This window comes from Pyrenophora tritici-repentis (assembly GCF_003171515.1).
Source record: "Pyrenophora tritici-repentis strain M4 chromosome Unknown M4_contig_00040, whole genome shotgun sequence".
NCBI classification, from domain to species: Eukaryota; Fungi; Ascomycota; class Dothideomycetes; order Pleosporales; family Pleosporaceae; genus Pyrenophora; species Pyrenophora tritici-repentis.
In genome coordinates, this window is record NW_027094003.1 from 6289 (window position 1) to 25632 (window position 19344).

General features: G+C 51.3%; 9 protein-coding genes across 9 annotated transcripts; 2 read left to right on the forward strand and 7 right to left on the reverse strand.

Annotated features, from left to right (window-relative positions):
* Positions 1-720: 720 nt before the first annotated feature.
* PtrM4_154190 (ComEC, membrane metal-binding protein) lies at positions 721-2032 on the forward strand (the record flags this gene model as incomplete). The annotated part of the gene is made up of 2 exons (XM_066110351.1): positions 721-1047; positions 1157-2032. 2 exons carry the CDS (start codon positions 721-723, stop codon positions 2030-2032), a joined length of 1203 nt encoding a protein of 400 aa, XP_065958618.1.
* A 562-nt stretch (positions 2033-2594) lies between these two features.
* Positions 2595-3359, forward strand: PtrM4_154200 (uncharacterized protein; the record flags this gene model as incomplete). The annotated part of the gene is made up of 1 exon (XM_066110352.1): positions 2595-3359. One exon carries the CDS (start codon positions 2595-2597, stop codon positions 3357-3359), a length of 765 nt encoding a protein of 254 aa, XP_065958619.1.
* A 1037-nt stretch (positions 3360-4396) lies between these two features.
* PtrM4_154210 (uncharacterized protein) lies at positions 4397-5243 on the reverse strand (the record flags this gene model as incomplete). The annotated part of the gene is given in 2 exon segments (XM_066110353.1): positions 4397-4402; positions 4422-5243. The coding sequence occupies 2 exon segments, from the start codon at positions 5241-5243 to the stop codon at positions 4397-4399; spliced, it is 828 nt and encodes a 275-aa protein (XP_065958620.1).
* A 113-nt stretch (positions 5244-5356) lies between these two features.
* PtrM4_154220 (Atrophin-1 multi-domain protein) lies at positions 5357-6559 on the reverse strand (the record flags this gene model as incomplete). Its single annotated transcript, XM_066110354.1, has 1 exon — positions 5357-6559. The coding sequence occupies one exon, from the start codon at positions 6557-6559 to the stop codon at positions 5357-5359; it is 1203 nt and encodes a 400-aa protein (XP_065958621.1).
* Positions 6560-7167: 608 nt separating this feature from the next.
* Positions 7168-8541, reverse strand: PtrM4_154230 (DUF3505 multi-domain protein; the record flags this gene model as incomplete). The annotated part of the gene is made up of 1 exon (XM_066110355.1): positions 7168-8541. The coding sequence occupies one exon, from the start codon at positions 8539-8541 to the stop codon at positions 7168-7170; it is 1374 nt and encodes a 457-aa protein (XP_065958622.1).
* A 633-nt stretch (positions 8542-9174) lies between these two features.
* Positions 9175-12660, reverse strand: PtrM4_154240 (uncharacterized protein; the record flags this gene model as incomplete). The annotated part of the gene is made up of 1 exon (XM_066110356.1): positions 9175-12660. The coding sequence occupies one exon, from the start codon at positions 12658-12660 to the stop codon at positions 9175-9177; it is 3486 nt and encodes a 1161-aa protein (XP_065958623.1).
* Positions 12661-12724: 64 nt separating this feature from the next.
* On the reverse strand, positions 12725-13417 carry PtrM4_154250 (Asp-protease-2 multi-domain protein; the record flags this gene model as incomplete). Its single annotated transcript, XM_066110357.1, has 1 exon — positions 12725-13417. One exon carries the CDS (start codon positions 13415-13417, stop codon positions 12725-12727), a length of 693 nt encoding a protein of 230 aa, XP_065958624.1.
* Positions 13418-13551: 134 nt separating this feature from the next.
* Positions 13552-15239, reverse strand: PtrM4_154260 (uncharacterized protein; the record flags this gene model as incomplete). Its single annotated transcript, XM_066110358.1, has 2 exons — positions 13552-13883; positions 13934-15239. The coding sequence occupies 2 exons, from the start codon at positions 15237-15239 to the stop codon at positions 13552-13554; spliced, it is 1638 nt and encodes a 545-aa protein (XP_065958625.1).
* Positions 15240-15295: 56 nt separating this feature from the next.
* On the reverse strand, positions 15296-15898 carry PtrM4_154270 (uncharacterized protein; the record flags this gene model as incomplete). The annotated part of the gene is made up of 1 exon (XM_066110359.1): positions 15296-15898. One exon carries the CDS (start codon positions 15896-15898, stop codon positions 15296-15298), a length of 603 nt encoding a protein of 200 aa, XP_065958626.1.
* Positions 15899-19344: the final 3446 nt, after the last annotated feature.

The following is a 19344-nucleotide window of genomic DNA, read 5'->3' on the forward strand; positions in this document are numbered from 1 at the left end:
TCCTTCTTTCTCTTTATCTTTTGCTTCTTATGTCCTTCTCTATAAACTTCCTTATCTTTCTCTCTCTTTCTTCTTCTACCTATCTTCTATTCCCTTTACTATACTCCTCTTAAATTATATCGGGTTTCTTTTATTCTTCTTTCTTTTCTAACATCTCTTTTTAATATTATTGAAACATAATCTCTTATATCTTTTTTATTTATATCTTCTTCTTATGACTCTACTTTTATATAAACTTAATCTTTTCTTCTATCTTCTTATTAATGTATTCCTAATAACTTGCTCTGTCTTCTACTACAATCCTAATCCTTAAATCCTACTTAATTCTATGCTTGATTTCTTTCTTAAACACTATCTAATATATACTACAAACTATACCTGTTTTACCTACCTCATCTATCGATTATGAATCTCACCAACTTTATACTCTCTCTTTTCGAATCTTTCTTTTCTTTGCTTTATACCTGCATACTTATTTTTAACATAAATAACTCTTCTTTAAACTTTTGCTCTTACTATACCCTTACTGTGCTTATTACTCTTACTACTGTTACTATCTTTGCCTCTATTATAATTACTCTTGCTTCTACCACGGCTACGGCTGCTATTCTTGTAACTTTTCCTTCTATCGCGACTATCACTCTTACTGTCTATTCAATTACGGTTACGGGTTCTACTATTGCAACTCCCGCTGTTCCTGCCGTCCTTGCTGCTTTTAACATGCTCGTTATTACTCCTACGGCTACTACTACACCTGTGTTTACTGCCGCTTCTACAAATATCGCCACTGCGGCCCCTACGCTTCCTATTCTTGCTATCCACTCCGTCCTTGCTGCTCTCGCCATTCCAGCTGCTCCTGCTGTCCTCGCTGCTCCTGCTCTCGCTAATTACGCTCCTACTATTTCCGCCCTTACTGCTCTTACTCCTGCAGCTTTTACTCTTAATGCGCCTACTCCTACGGTTACTGCTCTTATTGCTGCTACTCTTAATGCTCTAGCTCTCACTGCTATTGCTCTCGCTACTCTCGCTATTCTTGCTACTACTACTGTCCCTGCTGTCGCCAACCTCGCTTCTATCGCTATCCTTACTGCGACCACTCTCCCTGCTCCTATTATTTTCGCTGCTTGTAACACCCTCGTTGCTGCCGCCTTTAAAGCTCCTACCCTTGCTACTCCTGCTATTCTTACTGCTCCTGCTCCTACGGCTCTTACTTCTACGTCCTGCTCTTGCTACTCTTACTCCTACCGCTCTTACTCCTCCGCATTCCGCAATCCTCCCTATTACTGCTTCTGCTCTCGCCACTTCCTCTATCTCTACTATCCCCGTCCTTCTTGCTGCTCTCGCTTTCCCCGCTGTTCCCGCTGTCTCTACTGCTCTCTTCTGCCCCTTACCTCCTACGCCTCCTCCACCTGCGGTAACTGCGGTTTCGGCGGCCGCTACCGCTCCTCTTGTCGCTGCTCTTACTACCCTCGCTACTTTCGCTTTCCTTGCTGCTCTTAATATCTTCGCTATCAATCCTACGGCTTCTGTTCTCGCTGCTCCTGATACTCTTACTATCTCTACTGTCCTTACTTTGTCCCTTGTCCTTGTAACTTGCACTGCTCTTAATATTCTTATTACTACTCCTACTACCCCTGCACCTGTTGCCGCTTCTGCCCCTGCTATCCTTGCTGCTTATAATATCCTTACTTCTACCTCTTACCTCTTACAGCTTATATACACCTCCGGCTACTGCTATTGCTACTGCTACTCTCCTACTTTCGCTATCCTCGCTACTCTTACTGTCCTTACTATCCTCGCTGTTCTTACTATCCTCGCTGTCCTCATTATCCTCGCTGCTTCCGCTGTCCTTACAATCCTCGCTGTCCTCGTTGTCACAATCTCGCTGTCCTCGTTGTCCTCGCTGCTTCCGCTGTCCTTACAATCCTCGCTGTCCTCGTTGTCCTCGCTGCTTCCGCTGTCCTTTCTACCCTTACTGCCCTTACTATCCTCGCTGTTCCCGCTGTCCTTGCAATCGCTACAATTAACTTAATAGTTAATTCCCTTGCCGTTCGCCCCTTTCTTGCGCTGCCCTTGTTGCTCTTACTGTCCTCGCAATCATCGCAATCACCTTAATTACCTTAATTGCCTCTATCCTCGCGGCTACACATCCTGCTCTTACTGCTCTTGCTACTCTTACTTCTATCGCGCCTGCGGCTCCTGCTTTCCTACTCTCGCTATCCTCGCTTCTCTCACAGCTGATCCCGCTATCCCTACTATCCCCGCCGTCCTCGCTGCTCTCGCTGCTATCGATATCCTCGCTTCTGCTCCTCACTCCCCACCGCTCCTACTACGCCTGCGGCCGCTATAACTACTTCTGCCCCTGCTCTTGCTTTCCCTACTGCTCTCGCTGTCCCTGCTGTCCCCCCACTGCTCGCGCTACTCTCGCTGCTTCTCACTTCCTACCGCTGCTACGGCTTCTACAACTCCTTTCGCCGCTGCGGCTCCTGCTCTCGCTGTCCTTACCGTCGTCGCTGCTCTCGCTACTCGCTCTGTTCTCGTTACTCTCGCTATATGCGCGGCTCTCGATGCTCTCGCTGCCAACGCTACCTATCATGTCGCTGCTCTTATTTCTCTCGCCTCTCTCGCTCCCTACGCTCTCGCTACTTGCCATCTCGTTGCTCTCGCCTGCCTCGCCTGCCTCGCTCTCGCTACTTGCCATCTCGTTGCTCTCGCCTGCCTCGCCTGCCTCGCTCTCGTTGCTCTTGCCGCTCTTGCTGCTCTCGCTCTTGCTGCTCTCGCTATCGGAGCTACTCTCGCCGTCGTCACGACCCTCGCTTTTCCTCCCTGCTCAAGCTGCTATTACTGCTTTCGCTACCTGCCATCAAGTTGCCCTCGCTGTCCTCGCCATCCTCGCCATCCTCGCCATCCTCGCCGTCGTCGCTGCCCTCGCTATCGCCACTATCGCCACTGTTGCAGCTATTGCTCTCGCTACCAACGCTGCCTGCGCTCTTACTGCTCTCGCCGCTCTCGTTACCTTCTCTGCCCTCGTCTTTGTCGTTGCTCTCATTGCTCTCGCTGTTGCCGCTGCTTTCGCTACCTCTAATATCTTTACTACCCTCGCCTTCGTCACTACTCTCGCTGCTCTCGCCTTGATCACTGCTCTCGCTGCCCTCGCCTTCGTCGCTACTCTTACTGCTGCTACTATCGTCACTGTTGCTGCTATCTCTCTTGCTGCTAACCCTGCCTACGCTCTCGCTGATCTTGCTGCTCTTGCCTTTATCGCTGCTTACACTATCCGACCTACTCGAGCTGTTGGAGCTACCCTCGTCAACGTTACAACTCTCTATATTTCCTCTACTCGCCTATTAATCTTGTAATCCAACAAAACTCTCCTGCTAAGTTATTGCTCTCAACCGTCTCTAACAATCGCTTTTTTCCTAAAAACTCAAACAACGTCGGCCCTGCTCCTGAATTACTAACCCCGAACTCCTCTAACCGCGCCGTCCATCGGTTTCCTACCTCGCTCCGCCCTAATGCTATACTTAATAACCCGCCTATTAATACCCCTCTATACTGGCAATCCCCGTCTTGGACTCTCTGATATCGCCCAAAACTATTCCTTTCCCACCGATTGCATATCTCCTGCGGCACTCCACACCAAAAACAGCCCGAATAACGCTCAAACTTAATTGTCTCTTCCATCCTCTTAATCGACTCCTTGATCCGCTGGCTCTCCTGTCGCCAACATTGCCGTACGTCGTGTGCGCTCGATCCTTGCCCTACCGCCTCGTAGACTCCGCAACAATCAATTCAATCCGGTCACTCTCCTAGACCCACTTACCTATCTAGGTAGGGCTTAAACTCCTATAGGTAACTACTAGGCTTAAAGCGGTAATCAATCAATCCAATCTGAACCTTCTAGGACCCACTTAATTGATTGTTGCGGACTGTGCCGCCTCGCATAACCCACACCGGTTTATCCATTGCGCCAGCTGCCTACGCAGCCACTCGACGTCGGCGAACTCCTGCTGCCGCTGCTGTATCAATCTCTGTCGCGGGCCGCCTTGCTCTCGTTGCTGCTGATTAAACGCCTGCCGCGCCTCTTCTTGCTCCCTCTCCAATGTCTCCGCCTCTTCTTCGTTGCTGCTGCCGCCCTCGGCCACCTCCACCACCTCCATCTCCTCCACCTCCTCCACCTCCTCCACCTCCTCCATCTCTTCCATCTCCTCCTCCATCTCCTCCTCCATCTCCTCCTCCATCTCCTCCTCCTCCATCTCCTCCTCCTCCATCTCCTCCCCGTCGGCTCTCATGCATACGTCACACCTCTCCTCTCCCTCCTCGCACCGAGCTCGCTCGGCCTCGCGCCTGTCTAAATACCCGTCCAACATTACCCGTCTACATGTCGCCGCCTCGTCTATGCCTTCGACGTATGCTCGCACCAACCGCTGCTCCGCCTCCCCCTGCTTGTCATCCGCCGCTCGCTGCTCGCCGTCCTGCACCATCATGATGGCCTCGCTCCGCTCCCCGTCTCGCCCGGCTCGCCCGCTCTCCTGCGCGTAATCCAACACGCTAAACGGCCAATCCATGTGGACAATGCACCGGATATCGGGCACGTCCACTCCCATGCCCAACGCGCTGGTTGCCACAATCACCCGCTGCTTGCCGCCCATGAACTCCTCCAACATGCTTGCCTTGCCAACCGCGTGGTGATGATACGCATGGCACTTGAGCTTCTCGGCTAACCCCTTGACCTTTGGCACTGAGTTGCCGTACACTACAATCTTGCCGCTCTTATACTTTCGGACCTTCTGCTGTACCATCGCCAACACCGTTGCCTCTACCTCCTGTCTCTTCCTCTCCTTCTCTACCCTTACCACCCGGTACGCTATGTTGCTCCGTGCTGTTGGTGCCCTAAACATTCTTACCTGCCCACGCTCAAAATGCATTCGCCGGAATAACTCGTCCTCCTCGCTGGGTGGCAACGTTGCTGTTAACATGACCATCTGCGTCTCTACAGCCACTAGCTTACCTAGCTGCTGCATCTGCTTGCGGAACGTGTACTGCCGGTTTAACACGATATGGCACTCGTCGATAATAATCCGATCTAGCTGCCGCGTCGCTCGTAGCCGGTTTAAAAACGTTGCAAATTCCTCTCCAACTGCCGACTCGGGCGTCACTAACACCACCGCTGCTGCGTCTGGCGGACGCCGACTCTGCCACTCTACGCACGATATCCCTAGCTTCTTGCACCGCTGTGCCATGTCGCCACGCAACGCGATCAACGGCACTACCACCACCGTCGTGCCGCCCTGCTCTGCCCACGCCGGCAACATGAACAACAAGCTCTTGCCTGCCCCCGTCGGCATCACCGCTACTACGGGACTCTCGCCTGCTGTGATGGCTTTGATCGCTGCCTCCTGCACCCCCGGAACTTGGCCTCCTCGCCCATCATGCGCTTCAGCTGCGCTCTCGCGTCCATCTTCCTCAGCCGCTGCCACCGATCCACCCTTGCCTCGTCTGCCTCGCTCTCAAACGGCGCTCTCTTCCGCTTGCTGCTTCTTCTCTGGTCGTCCAAGCCTGCCTGGAAGCCCAAAAATCTATGCCAATCCGTGCTCGATGCCCGGAACTGCTGCCGCCTATCCGCCACGGCCCCTGACTGCTCCATGATCCCTCGCGCGTATACCAGTCCCGCCACGTGCGACGTATGGCCCGCCTGCTCGTCGGCAATCGAATCTCCTGCCTGCTCCTCAGCCCACTCCTTATTCTCCTCGCCCTCATCTGCCTGGAACGCTGTCGATCCACGCAAAAACCGCCGGCTGATGCCAATCGCCATCTCCCGGTACCCGGCAAACGTCCACTCCTGGCCCATCGCGATCCGGCTCTCGCGCTTCAACGCCTCCCGCAGCCGATCGGTCGTCCACTTGCGGCCGCTGGGGTCTGCTGGCCACATATGCGACGAAACTGCCTCCTTCTCCCACACCAACGCCTCGAGCCGCTGCTGGAACGGCAACACCAGCCACATATACCACACTACCAGCTCGCCCACCTCGCGCGGCAAATATCGATGGATAATCTTGACGTCGCCGCTGACTTTGTATCCCTTGTGGTACCGTGTCACAAACACCACCATGCCGTCCTCGATGAATATATTGCGATGCCCCCCTTGCACTGTGTTGCTATGCCGTACGCTCAGTAGCTCTGGCCCTCGCGCTGGCTGCCCACCCGTTATATGCATTAACACCGCCAGCTTCTCGCGAAATTCTACCACCCGGTCCATGTATCGCTCTATTGCCTGTCGGTCTACCCCTGACTGCGTCCCGGGCTTCATGAACCGACTCCGGATGCTGGCGCTCTCGCCTACCCGCTCAAATAACCACCTCTCGCCGTTGACGGGCATGTTTGTGCGATGATCCTTCAAAAAGTTCCATCCTGGCCGCTCGTCGGTTGGGTTGTCACGTATGCTCTCCCATGGCACTGCCGGCACCGGCGCTGCCTTGCTGCTAAACATTAACTCCTCTGTTAATAATCGCCGGCTCTCGCTAGCCAGCCCATGTACCATGCCGCGGAACTGCGCCATGCTAAAATGCAGCTCTTTGTACAGCAGCTCGTCGCCAGACTCCGCAACAATCAATCGATCGACATGATTGATTCCTATATAGGTTAAAGAGTTACTTTATTAGGCAGCCTTTAACCTAGATAGGAATCAATCATGCCGATCCGATTGATTGTTGCGGAGTCTGCTCGTCGCCGTTCGTCCACTCTACATGCCCGCGGGTTGTAGTGTTGTAATGGATCTTCAATCCATACGTCCGCAAATCCAACATCCACTGCATGGGGCTATGGCTGCCGCGCACCATGAACCGGTCCATCATCTTCTGCACTAACTGCAAACACCCCTTGGGACGCCGTCGCTGGCTTGGCCCGCTCTCGTACGCGCTGTCATCTAAGTCGTCGTCTGTCTCATCGCCGCTATCCTCCTCGGGCCCTGACATTTCTAGTCCCTTCTGCACGACCATAAACCGAGCGATCTTGATCACCGCCGATAATATCGGCGGGTACTGCTCCGGCCCCTTCCATCCGTCCTCCTTGACAGACTCCGCAACAATCAATCGATCGACATGATTGATTCCTATATAGGTTAAAGAGTTACTTTATTAGGCAGCCTTTAACCTAGATAGGAATCAATCATGCCGATCCGATTGATTGTTGCGGAGTCTGCTCCTTGACGCCCAGCACCGCCAACGCGCACACCAGCGGGCTGTCATACTCTCTACGGGTGATGCGGTGGTTAAGTAATGCAATGCAAAACTCCAAACACGCTTTCTGTATCTTAGACAACTTCTTAGGCTCGGGGCCTTCTCCCTGACCTGGCTCTTCCTCAGCTACCTCTATCGCCTCGTCTATGTCGTCCATCATCTCCTCGTCCAGCTCTTCTCTCTCTTCGTCCATATCCTCGGCTTCATCTTCTTCGTCTCCCTCTATGCTCCGCTTTGCCTGTTCGATTAACACCTCCCATGCCTCTCGCTGCCGGCGCGTAAACCGATACTTGGGGCTCTTCCACCCGTGCTCTTTCTGTGTGCGTGCAAAAAACATTAACATCTGCTGCCACGGTCGTGTGTGCTTGACAATGGCGTTCTTGTCCATATACGGCTGTAACGGCTGGAACCGGGTTTGGTGCATCTCTGTGCGAATTGCCTCCAACCGTATAAACACGCCAATCCGGTCAATAATGGATGCCTGGCTGAACCGCGCCAATCCATCCATGGCTGCCCAAATCGCTGCTTCCACCGGCTCGGCCTGCTGCTCCTGCCTGGCATCTGGCTCTGCCACGGGCTCCTCGATGCACGCTAACAAATCCGGCCTCTCCATGCCCACTAGGTACGGCAACCACTGCGTCCGCTCCAGCCATGGGTTCACCTCGTCGCGCTCGCCCTCCTGGATCGTCGTCTGCGCCCGCTTCTCGATGTCTGCCCACGCCTTGGCCATCTGCTCGCCCACTCGCGCCCATGCTGCTGCCCCGTCTACGGGCACGATTTCGGGGCCTTCTCCATCCTGGCTGGGTGCCTGGACCTCAAAGTACTGCGATCCATGCCGGCTGCTGAATAATCGCTGGCAATGGACCAGCCGGTACCCCTTATCCATATGTGCCTGCACGCTCTTCTGCCTGGTTCGACTTGGCCGCCCTCGCTTCTTCCCTGCTGACCATCCTTGATGGTCCTTACGCCAATGCTTTCGTATAGCCTCCTTACTTCTTGCTACATAATAGCAGCAGCTGGAGTCAAATTGGCATAACATCCCGTCTGTATACACTGGCAATTGCCGCACAGGCTTTGGAGCACCAGTCGGCACCTCGAGCTCACTAGGGTACTGGACTAACCCAGCCCAGCTGCGAACCTGCTGTCCAACTGCCTCAGCCTCCTTGTAACTAACCTTATGCTGCTTCTGTAGATGGCCCTCAATCTGATCTGGCCATACTGCATATCTGCACTCTCTGCATGCCGCTACGCTGTGCTCAGGCACATGCTCGAAATACTGGCACTCGATGCTAGGTTTAGACATGTTGAAATATCGACGCCTACCTGTTCTACTCGGCTTCTTATATACACGCGCTGTTGATCGCTCTCTCGGTGCTTACTCCGGCGGCGCGCGCGCGGGGGGTGCCGAGCCTCGCGACCTCCTGACCCCCCAGACGCGTAACCCTAACCAAGAACACCAAACCCTAAGCTCCTGAACCACATAGTCTGCTGCGCTGTAAATTCGTCAGATTGTGCGTCTACGTATGCTGAGTTATATGTCTAAATTTGGAGTAATTTCGACTATAGACTAAAAATGGGATGTACTCCTGAAGTTTAATGGGATAAACCCCTGGTTCTAGTATATACCCGCCATACGCGTACTTCTCAGCACTAACAAAAAAATGGTATATTATAACGTACCATTGAGCGCCCTGGGTTAGGATGCCTCTAATAAGTGAGATTGTGTGTACAGATCTATATACAAGTACGAGGGGAACTTTATTATTCCTCGCACGGGCCAACTGCCAGCGTGGCACGTGATTGTATGGCACGTGATCGCGTGAGGGATCGTAGGTTTGATCCATCACACTACCCCCCCTTCAAAAAAAAGCAGGTTCCGTCGCTTAAAGTAATTAAAAAGAGTTGTCTAGCTTGCTTTGCAAAAGCTTCTGTAAGCCTAAACAGCAATGTTGCCGGTATTGCGAAAGCTACGCGGGCCAATAGTCTCCTCCGTCTGCTGTATCGTCGGGGCTCCTGGTGGAGGCTTAGGATTGTTAGAGGATGCGATCACTGTAATCATAAGTAAATCCTGTTTGCCTGCGAGCGTCGCAAACTTTCGATGTGGTCCTGGAGCTTTAGGGCGGGACTCATGGTACTGTTGGACAATGTCTGCGGAGTCCACCAGGTTCATGTATGGTTCCCAAGATGGGTTGTCGGTGCCGGCGGGGTAGTTGGTCCATCGCACTAAGTATTGGAGAAGACCGCTGCGAGAGTAGGGGTCTTTAAGTCTCTTGTTGACGCGGGAGTCTAGGACGGCTTCCACTTCATAGCTTGTACCATCTTCCTCGTCGGGATCGGCGAACTCAGCTGGTGCGGAATCGCGCAGTTGACCAGGCAGCGGAGCCTCCTCGTGTAAGTGTAGTAACCACGGGTGGAAGACGTTGTGGAGCTTGCCCATCTCTGGAGGCAGGAGTAGTTCGTAAGCCATATTGTCAATGACGCGTGTGACAGTGAAGGGACCGCGGTTCTTGAAGTCAAGTGATAGACTAGGACGTGTAGTACGGAAGTTACGGGCGTCCAACATAACTTGATCGCCGACCTTAAACTCAGGCGCTGGGAGCCGGGCGTCGTTTGCGTATTCCGCCTGTTTAGCTTGTGACCATTGTAGTTCGAGCCGAAGGGCTTTGCGTAGCGCGTCTAGCTTTTCTGCAAACTTGTTGGCGTTGTCTTGATCTCTGCGAGCTGGGGCAGTGAGACCAGTGTTCACCTTAGGTGGTTCAAGACCAGACTTCGGGTCATAGCCCTTAGTGAGGCGGAAAGCGGTAGTCCCAGTACTAGCGTTGATGGCGTTGTTAGCTTCGAACTCTGCCATAGGAAGAAAGAGAGCCCAGTTGTCTTGCTCGTAGTTAATATATGACCGGAGGTATTGTTTTAGCCAAGCGTTGGCGTTCTCCGTCTGCCCATCGGTTTCTGGGTGATAGCCCGTTGACAACTTTGGCTTGGTACCCAGTCGTTGACAAAGACGTGTCCAGAAATGGGAGAGGAACTGGGCTCCACGGTCGCTGACGATGCTGTCGGGATATCCCTCCTCACGCCACACGTACTCGACGAAGGCTTTCACAAGGGTATCAACCTTTAGGTCCACCACAGGTATAAACTTCTTCTTCTTGCTAAGCCGATCAACAATCACTAAGACGTTGGTATATGTGCGGCCGTTATCGGTGCAAGGAGGCAGGTGCGTGATATAGTCCATGCTGATGCTACTCCAATATCGCTCAGGTATCGGGAGTGGATGTAGGAGCCCGTGTTTCCCATCGCGGTAAGATTTCGATCTCCGACAGGCCAAACAGTTCTTGACGTACTGTGCTACATCATTTATCATCTTCGGCCAGTAGTACCAGCGGTTTAACATGTCGTAGCTACCGTGTTTGCCGCTATGGCCACCGCAATAGGATCGGTGTACGCGTTCGATGATCCGGGTGCGCAGGGTGCCTGATTCGGGGATGTAGACCTTCTTCTTGACATAGAAGACTCCGTCGTGTATTGAGCAATCACCAAGCTCTAAGCGTATCCTGTTTGGACCGTGAATTAGGTGGTACGGGATGCGGCGCTGGCCATCAGCTTTGGCTTTGAGGATAACTTGAACGATGTCGTCATCCGGGTAAGCTTGTCGAACGGTCTGGAGGATATTGGCTTCGTCCAGCGACGTGTCCGGCTCCGTAAGCGGTGCAGCGGACGTGTCATCGACCTCCGCTGTGTCTCCGAGAGCGAAGAGGTATTCGTCGCTAAAGTCGTCCGTTTCACTGTCTTGGTACATCATCATGGCCAAGGAGACTGGGGACGTCCGGAGCTCGTCACCGAGGGCGTTGGCCAGATATACAGCGTGTCGGGAGCCACCGTCGAAGTGGAAGCTAAAGGTGGCAACTCGACACTCAGGATCCACCTGGTCAGGCTTGAGGATCACTTGTACCTGGTGTTGACGTCGCTCATCCTCGGCGTTAGCTGGAAGATCGCCCGGTCGGCGAGTGAGTGCGTCGGGCTTAGTTCCTTGTTTACCAGGACGGTATTTGACTCTAAAATTGAACTCAGCTAGGAACTCAGCCCATCGAGCTTGCCGTCGGTTGAGGCGTTTGGTTGTCATGAACGTCTGGAGGGCCTGGTGGTCTGACAATACCAAGATGGGATCATCAGTACCTGACAGTTCAAACCTCCACTCCTCGAATGCTCGAACAATCGCGAGGAGCTCCTTGTCATAGATCTCGTAGTTGCACTCGGCAGGTGTCATCTTATGTGATAAGAACGCTACAGGTCGTAGAACACCTTTGTGCATCTGCGAGAGGATAGCTGCGGTAACGAAGTCCGACGCGTCAGTCTCGAGCCACGTTTCCAAATCTGGGTCAAAGTGGGACAGTACGCCCGCTGTTTTAAACGCAAGCTTTAGCTGTTCAAAGGCTTTCGCAGCTTGTCCATTAGCTTGGAGAGGGAAATGTCGTTGACTACCCTCCTTGGTGAGTTCCGTGAGTGGCTTAGCGATATATGAGAACCCTTTAATAAACCGGCGATAGAAGTTGCAGAAGCCGAGGAAAGACTGCATGTCCTTCACTGATCTCGGCAGTTGCCAATCGAGGACAGTGGAGACCTTCTCCGGATCCATTTCGATGCCGTCGGTGGTGAGGATCAAGCCTAAGTACTTGACTCGCTTGGTTTCGAACTTGCACTTCGTGGGATCCAACGATAGTCCTGCGCCTTGAATCTTGCGGAGAACCTTTAGGACATGCGAACGGTGGTCTTTCTCGTTGTCGCTATATATAAGTATGTCGTCTAGGTAGGCGGTACATATAACGTCCAAGTATTCGCGCAGCGTTTCGTTGATGAAGTTTTGGAACGTCCCTGGTGCATTGCACAGTCCAAAGGGCATGACCATATACTCATAGAGTCCGTACCGGGTGAGGAAGGCGGTTTTCTCTTCGTCACCTTCTTTAATCCGAACGGTGTTGAAAGCGGCTACAACATCGACGAGAGACATAATCTGAACTTTGGCCATGCGCGCTAGAGTTTCTTTGATGGCTGGTGGCGCATTTCGATTCTTCTTAGTGACGTTGTTGAGTGCTCGGTAGTCGACACATATGCGGAGACCTCCTCCAGGTTTCTTGACGATCAAGACAGGTGACGCAAACGGGGAGTTACTGGCCTTGATTAAGCCCTTTTGCAGCATGTCATCGATATACTTCTTAACAGCCTCAGTCTCGGTACGAGTGAGTCCGTAGACATGAGGCTTAGGGGGCGTAGTGTCAGGAAGCAGGTCGATGGGGTGGTCGACTCCTGGTCTTCGTTCGGGGAGTTGATGAGCCAGATGAGGGTTGAACAGATCAGGTAGTTCGTCCAACACCCACTCAGGTACCAGCTGGCCAATCTGGTCTCTAGTCATGTAAGGTTGCTCCATCTTGTGCATGTACTTCTCAAAGTCAGTTTGCGAGACTGCGGCTACGCCGATGCCTTCTCGGTCTTCATCGGGGGCTTCGCAAGCTTGGCCCAATGGCGGGGTTCCAACCATATGACCTGGTCAGGATGTTTGCTGCGAGTGCGGTTGCAGCGGCAGCGGAGATGAGGTAGATATCAGCCATAGTCTCCTCAGTCGTCACCTTACCATCCTTGTTCGTCTTAGTAGTGGTGTCGCCTGTCTGGTAGTCTCCCTTGACTAGTTGTACGTGACTGTGACAAACTCCGTTTTCGTAAACCGTCTCTGGGAGTCCTTCGTGGAGGCAGTTAAGTTTGCACCCTGCCTTAGCGAAGGTGAGTGATCGCTGGTCGCCAAAGTGGAGGGCAGGCTGGTGATAGTCCATCCAATTCATGCCTAGGATAACGTCGTACTTGCCGATATTGGTGACGTAGCATAGGACGTTGTGCGTATGGCTTCCGTGTCGGACGGGCAGATCAACGGCCTGGGTAAGCTTGTCCACTTCTCCGCCGTTGGCTAGTGACAATCGAATGGGTTTGGCCACAGGCATAGTATCTAGGTGTTGGTTAACCCATGACTGATTGACGAAGCATGCGCTGGCTCCCGTGTCGATAAGGGTAGAAATCGGTTGCCAACAATCAGGTCGCGTGAGAGCGGAGCCGGGAAACTCGAGTTGTCGGCTGAAGTCTTTAGAAGGCTTGCCTCCGATGGAGGCGGAGGACACGAAGTGGACCTCCGTCATAGTTGGCGTTTCGTCAGGGGCGAGCAGCAAGGCTGCAGCGATCTCGAAACGGCGATGCTGGTTTCGAACACGGCGCTGGTGTCTTTTTGCGTTACGCCAATTGAGCTCCCGCACGCGGCTCTGCGCGGGAGCCCCTAATTTAAATGCTCAAGTAGTTCCTCGTCGTTGACGTAGAAGCCATCGTCATCCACTAAGTCGTTGTCGTCCAGCGGCTCCTCAGTATCCTCGTCTCGCTCCTCTTCGTTGGAAGCGTCGAGAGCATTGATGTACAAAGAAGCCAGTGCGGGGATTTGGTGAGAAGGAGTGAAGGGCTTGCCGCGGCAGGGGGCAGTCTCGTGCCTCATCTGATGGTCATCCTTGCCACATTTGAAGCAGAGCTTCAAGTCAGCTAGACGCTTCTTGTCTTTCTCTGACCGCTCGAAGGCCATCTTCTTGTACGTATGCGTGCTGGCGGCGTTGTTGTGACCTGGAGTGTCGGTGTCCGGAAGGTGACCAACTTTTGGGTACGGCTAGCACCAGCGGTCTTCGTAACGGGAGTTAATTTTCGGCCAGCGTCAATCTGTTGATGTCCCTGGTCGATGTGTTGCGCTCGCAGCAAGAAGGACTGGATGGTCTCATCCTTGTGAGATCCGGCAGTGGTCGCGATAGCTAACCCGGGTCGCATGAACTCGCGAGCGTATCGGATCTGGGTCGCGTTCTTGTGTTTGAGGATTCGCATGCAAGAGGTGAACTTAGACTTCCACTCCATGAACTTCTGTCCAGACTTGTAGCGGAGCGAGCCGTCGGCGATGAGGGTTTCGGCGTCAGCTTCCCGATCATAGGTGAGATACTGGCTGTCGAGAGTCTCTAGGAAATCTAGGAAATGGCGAGCTTTGACATCTCGGATGTGCTCGTAAGCTTCGCCTTGAATGCGGAACTTGAGGTAGTCAACCGCTTGCCAGTCCTCTGGGTATGTGCGACACTTGGCCACTGCCATCTCGCGCCACCGCTCGTAGTCGTCGTCGACCTTGCCCTTGAACGTCTCAAGTTCTGGGAGTTTGTAAGAGAATCCTCCACCGGCGGTAGAGGGCGCGACGGGCGGCGGTCGCGGTACTGTAGGAGCGGGGGCGTATGGGTTCGATGATGGAGGAGGTAGCGAGGCGTCGCGCACGGGAGTACGGTTATCCCATGGGGTGTACCCAGCTCGGCGAGGATCTTGTGAGAGTTGGTCAGCGGTACCATCTACAGGTCGCTGTAGCAAAACGCTTGATTGTACAGGCCGTACTGGGTCGTAAGATCGCTCGCGCCGCCAGAGGGTGTACGGCTGATAGTTGGGTTCATGTTGCAGCAGTCGGTCGGTGACCGTTTTTGTCTCACGTCTAGCCTCGGTGAGCTGGAGGTTGAGCTCATCGTAAGCCTTATCCTTAAGGGCGAGAGCTTCGTTCTTGTTCGCCTCCATGTTAGAGTACTTGACATCATACTGGTTAAGCTCGATAGAATAGCGATCAGCTTGTCCTTTGAACTTGTCGCAGAGCTCAGCGTTGGCCTTAGCTTGGTCTGCCCACCAGTCGGCGCTGTCAGACTCCTCCTTGAGCTTCTGTGCCAACTCTGCGTAGTTAGGACCGCTCTCCGGTTCATCGGCTCGGCGGGATAGGTCCTCAACCTTCTGCTTGAGTTCATTGCGTTCGGTGGCGGCAAGGTCGCGCTCAGCGGCGAGGGCTTTGAAGGCGGGGTCATCGCGAACGTTGGGGAGTTGTTCTGACGCAGCTTTGAGCTTTCCGATGTCCGAGGTGAGGCGTCGGATCTCTGTCAGCTTCTCCTTGTACAGGTTGCTGCTAACCATGCCAACTTGTAGTTGTTTACTGTTCGAAGTTTCATCAAGGGCTGCTTCAACATTCGCTAGTCGGTCTCGTAGAGCTTGAGTCTCTCTTCATTGCGGTCCACAGTCTGCAGATGCCTATTGATGGCGTCAGTGCAGTTGCGTAGGGAGACTAGCGTAGAGACAATAAATCGCCACCAGAAGTCGGGACGATCCTTCACGTTCTTCTGGAGGTTACTAGAGTTAGTGACAGTGAAGTCGTTGATGTTGTGGGTGATGTTGCCATCAGTGCGGATTCGGCCTGTGCTAAGGGAGTAAAAGGCATTGCTGTGCTCGTCAGGTTCGGGATCCTCTTGTAATTCGAACCACTCGGTGTCAACGGTATAACGGAGGTAAACGTAGTTAGAATCTTTGAGGTATTCGAGCAGGACGTCGTTGATTTCGATGCCGACAATCTCGCGTGTAGCAGTCATGGGCTCTAGGTCGCCGCTAGCTGATACTGATGGCTGGGATGACGGATGGGCTGCCAGAAGCATGCTCTCTCGGCGGTTGGAGAGGCAAGCTCGTACTGGTACGAGAGGCGGGCCCATCTGTGATTGAGTAGGATCCTGGGAAGCTTGCCCGAAGGTGGCACCGGTGGCTGAGGTACCTTGGGTATTCTGGGTATTGGCCGGGTTTGCCATCGCGATGATCTTTTCGTGTGTGTTGCGCAGGGCTGACCGTAGGGTCGCGCTTCTCGAAGCTCGATGCCTTGCCTTCTGCCTACTTGTCCGTTGATGTAGGTGGACCTGTCCTTTACCAGCGTTGGTGACAACCCCCACGAGCAATACTTGCCTGTTGAGCCTGGTGTCTCTGGTCTTTTCGTGTGTTGCGCAGGGCTTACCGTAGGGTCGCGCTTCTCGAAGCTCGATGCCTTGCCCTCTGCCTACTTGTCCGTTGATGTAGGTGGACCTGTCCTCTACCAGCGTTGGTGACAACCCTCACGAGCAATACTTGCTTGTTGAGCCTGGTGTCTCCACCCGTGGGCTTCTAGCGCAATACTTTGCGATCCTCGTCGTCAAGACCTAACCCGTCGCAGAACGTCTTGTTCTGCCCGATGTAGCAAGTCGCAGTTGCTCAATCGGCGGCGGCGCTCGGCGCGGACGGTGTTTCTGATAACTGAGCCTGATGCGAAGTATCCTAGGTATGTAGGGGTTGACACACAATAGTGTAAAGGCACTAGTACACTGCAATAGTTAGGATGCCTCTAATAAGTGAGATTGTGTGTACAGATCTATATACAAGTACGAGGGGAACTTTATTATTCCTCGCACGGGCCAACTGCCAGCGTGGCACGTGATTGTATGGCACGTGATCGCGTGAGGGATCGTAGGTTTGATCCATCACAACTTCTACTCTTACCTTCTTCTTTCTTTAATAATCTACTTTTCTTTCCTCTCTTTCTCTTTATCCTTTCTTCTTCTAATATACCTCTTTCCTTATCTACTTCGTCTTAATTTCTAACTATCTTCTTTTATACTCTTCTTATTTATTTTCTCTTTTCGTTTACCTCCTTCTTTTCTTTCTATCCTCCTATACTTCTTCGATTCTCTTCTTCTTCTTTACTTCTCTCTACTTTTATATTTCTTCTTTCTTTTATCTTATACTTGTTAAACTTCTTCTCTCTACTCTACCCTCTCCTCTACCCTTTTTGTGATACCTTACAGCTTACTCTTACTCTCTCTCTCTTCTTTCTCTACTCTCTACTCTACAATTTACCCTCTGCGCCCCTTAATCTATCTTACCTTGATAAAACTCCTCTTCTTACTCTCTTTCTTTGCCTTTACCTCTATCTCTCTTGTATTTTCTTTCTCTACTATTATTTTGCGTCTACAACTCGCGCCCTCTCTTATCTATCTACCTCTAAAATATAATATTCTCTTATATTCTTTTCTACTACTCTCGCTTTTTATTATTATTACCGCAACGGCCGGCTTCTTGAAACTTAACCTCTTTTCCTCTGCCCTACCCTCTCCCTTCGCCCTTCCGCCTACTCTCAATCCCCTCTTTCTTGCTTTCTATTAAACTCTCTTGTATTTCCTCCTCCCTAAAATCCCTAACCTTACCCTCAATCTCTCCCTTACCCTCAATCTCTCCCTTACCCTCTCTTACCCTCAATCTCCCTTACCCTCAATCTCTCCCTTACCCTCAATCTCTCCCTTACCCTCTCCCTCTACTACTACACCTCCCCTCTTTTCCTCTCTCAACTTCTTTTACTCCTCTAACTTCCCTTTCCTCTCTCTTGATCTACTTTACTTTCCCTATTTCCTCTTCTTTCTACCTCTTTCTCTCCTACTTACCTCACTCCCTACTCCTTCCTTTTTCTCTCCTTCTACTAACCCTTTCGAATTTTTACTTTTAACTCTACTCTCTAACCTTTCTCTTCCTACTCCTTACTCATTACCTCTTCTCACCCTTTTTCTCTTTCTTCTCCGACTTTCTTTACTCACTCTACTTCTCTTTTCTACTACCTACTACTCCTCTTTACTTCCTTTCTATACTTCTTTCTTCTACTACTACCTACTTTACTCTCTCTTACCGCTTTCACTACTTCTACTTCTACTCTTACCCTTTTCTTTACTCTTGCTCTCTTTCTTGCTCTCTTTCTTCTTCACTTCTACTTCTCATTTTCCTTTTTCTCTCTCTTCCTTTCCTTTACTTCTGCTCTTACTCTTACTCTTTATTACTATTCTATTCTCTTATATCTATTTTCTTACTTTTCTATATTATATTAACTATCATCTCTCTCTTCTTCACTCTTTCTCTCTTCTTATATCTCTTCTCTTTTTTCTCTTTTACTATCTCTTCTATCCTCTTCTATTATCCCTACTCCCTTACCCTTCTTACTCTCCCTAACCCTGTAACCTTTCTTTATTTCTCTACTTCTCTTCTTCTACTACCTACTACTTCTCTTTACTTACCTACTTTCTTTACTTTTCCTTCTGCGTTTTACTCTCTCTTACCGTTTTTATTACCTACTCCCTCTCTTCCTTTACCACTTCTACTCCTTCTTAACTTCCTACACTCTCTACTATCTACTCTTTACTCTACTCTTTACTCTACTCTTTACACGCTACTATCTACCCTTATAACACATACTCCTCTTCTTTATAATACCTTACTTATCTCTTCCTAACACTCCCCTTTCTCTTTATATCCTACTTACCTATGAAACCCTCTCTTCGCCCTACCTACTTGTGAAACCTCCTCTTCCCCCTTACTACTTGTTTCGCCTCCTTGTCTGTCCTATCTGCCCCGTCTGACTTGCTGTACTGCGCCCCGGAACTCACTCCACCGCCTGCGTTCCTATAACCTAATTAATCCTACAATAACTACTCTTACTCCACCCTTTTTGTAACACCTTACGGGTCCACCCACACCCCTCTACTCTCTCCTCTACTCTTACTCTACCCTCTTTGTGACACCTTACGGCTTACTCTTACTCTCCTCTTCTTTTCCTACTTCTCCCTTTCTCCTCCTAAATACTTCTTAACCCTAAAAACGGGGTGTTACTACTTATACGCCCTATCTAACTTCTTTTAACTCCTTACTCTCTACTCTTACACCCTACCCCTCTACTTCGCTCTACAACTCTGCGTCCTCTAAACCTACCTTATCTTATAAAAATTCTATTCTAACTCTCTTTCTAACCCTTTACCTCTACCTCTCTTGTATTTTCTTTCTCTACCCTCCTTTTGCGCCCCTAAATCCCGCCCCCTCTTACCTATTTACCCCTAACATATAATCCTCTCTTATATTCTCTTCTACTACTCTCGCCTTTGCATCTTCCTTACCGCAACCGGCGGCCTTCTTTAAACTCTACCTCTTTTCCTCTTTTCCTCTGCCCTATGCTCTTGCTTTACGCTTCTGCCTACTCTGAAACCCCTCTTTCTTATTTTCTAGTAAACTCTCTTATATTTCCTCCTCTCTAAAACCCCCTATATATTATTTACTATCCACTTTATTATTCTTAACTCTTTTTACTTACTTTCTCTAGTTATCTTCTTATACTATAATACCTAACCCTCTTTACCCTCCCTGATCCTCTCTCCTCCTGATCCTCTCTACCCTCCCTGATCCTCTCTACCCT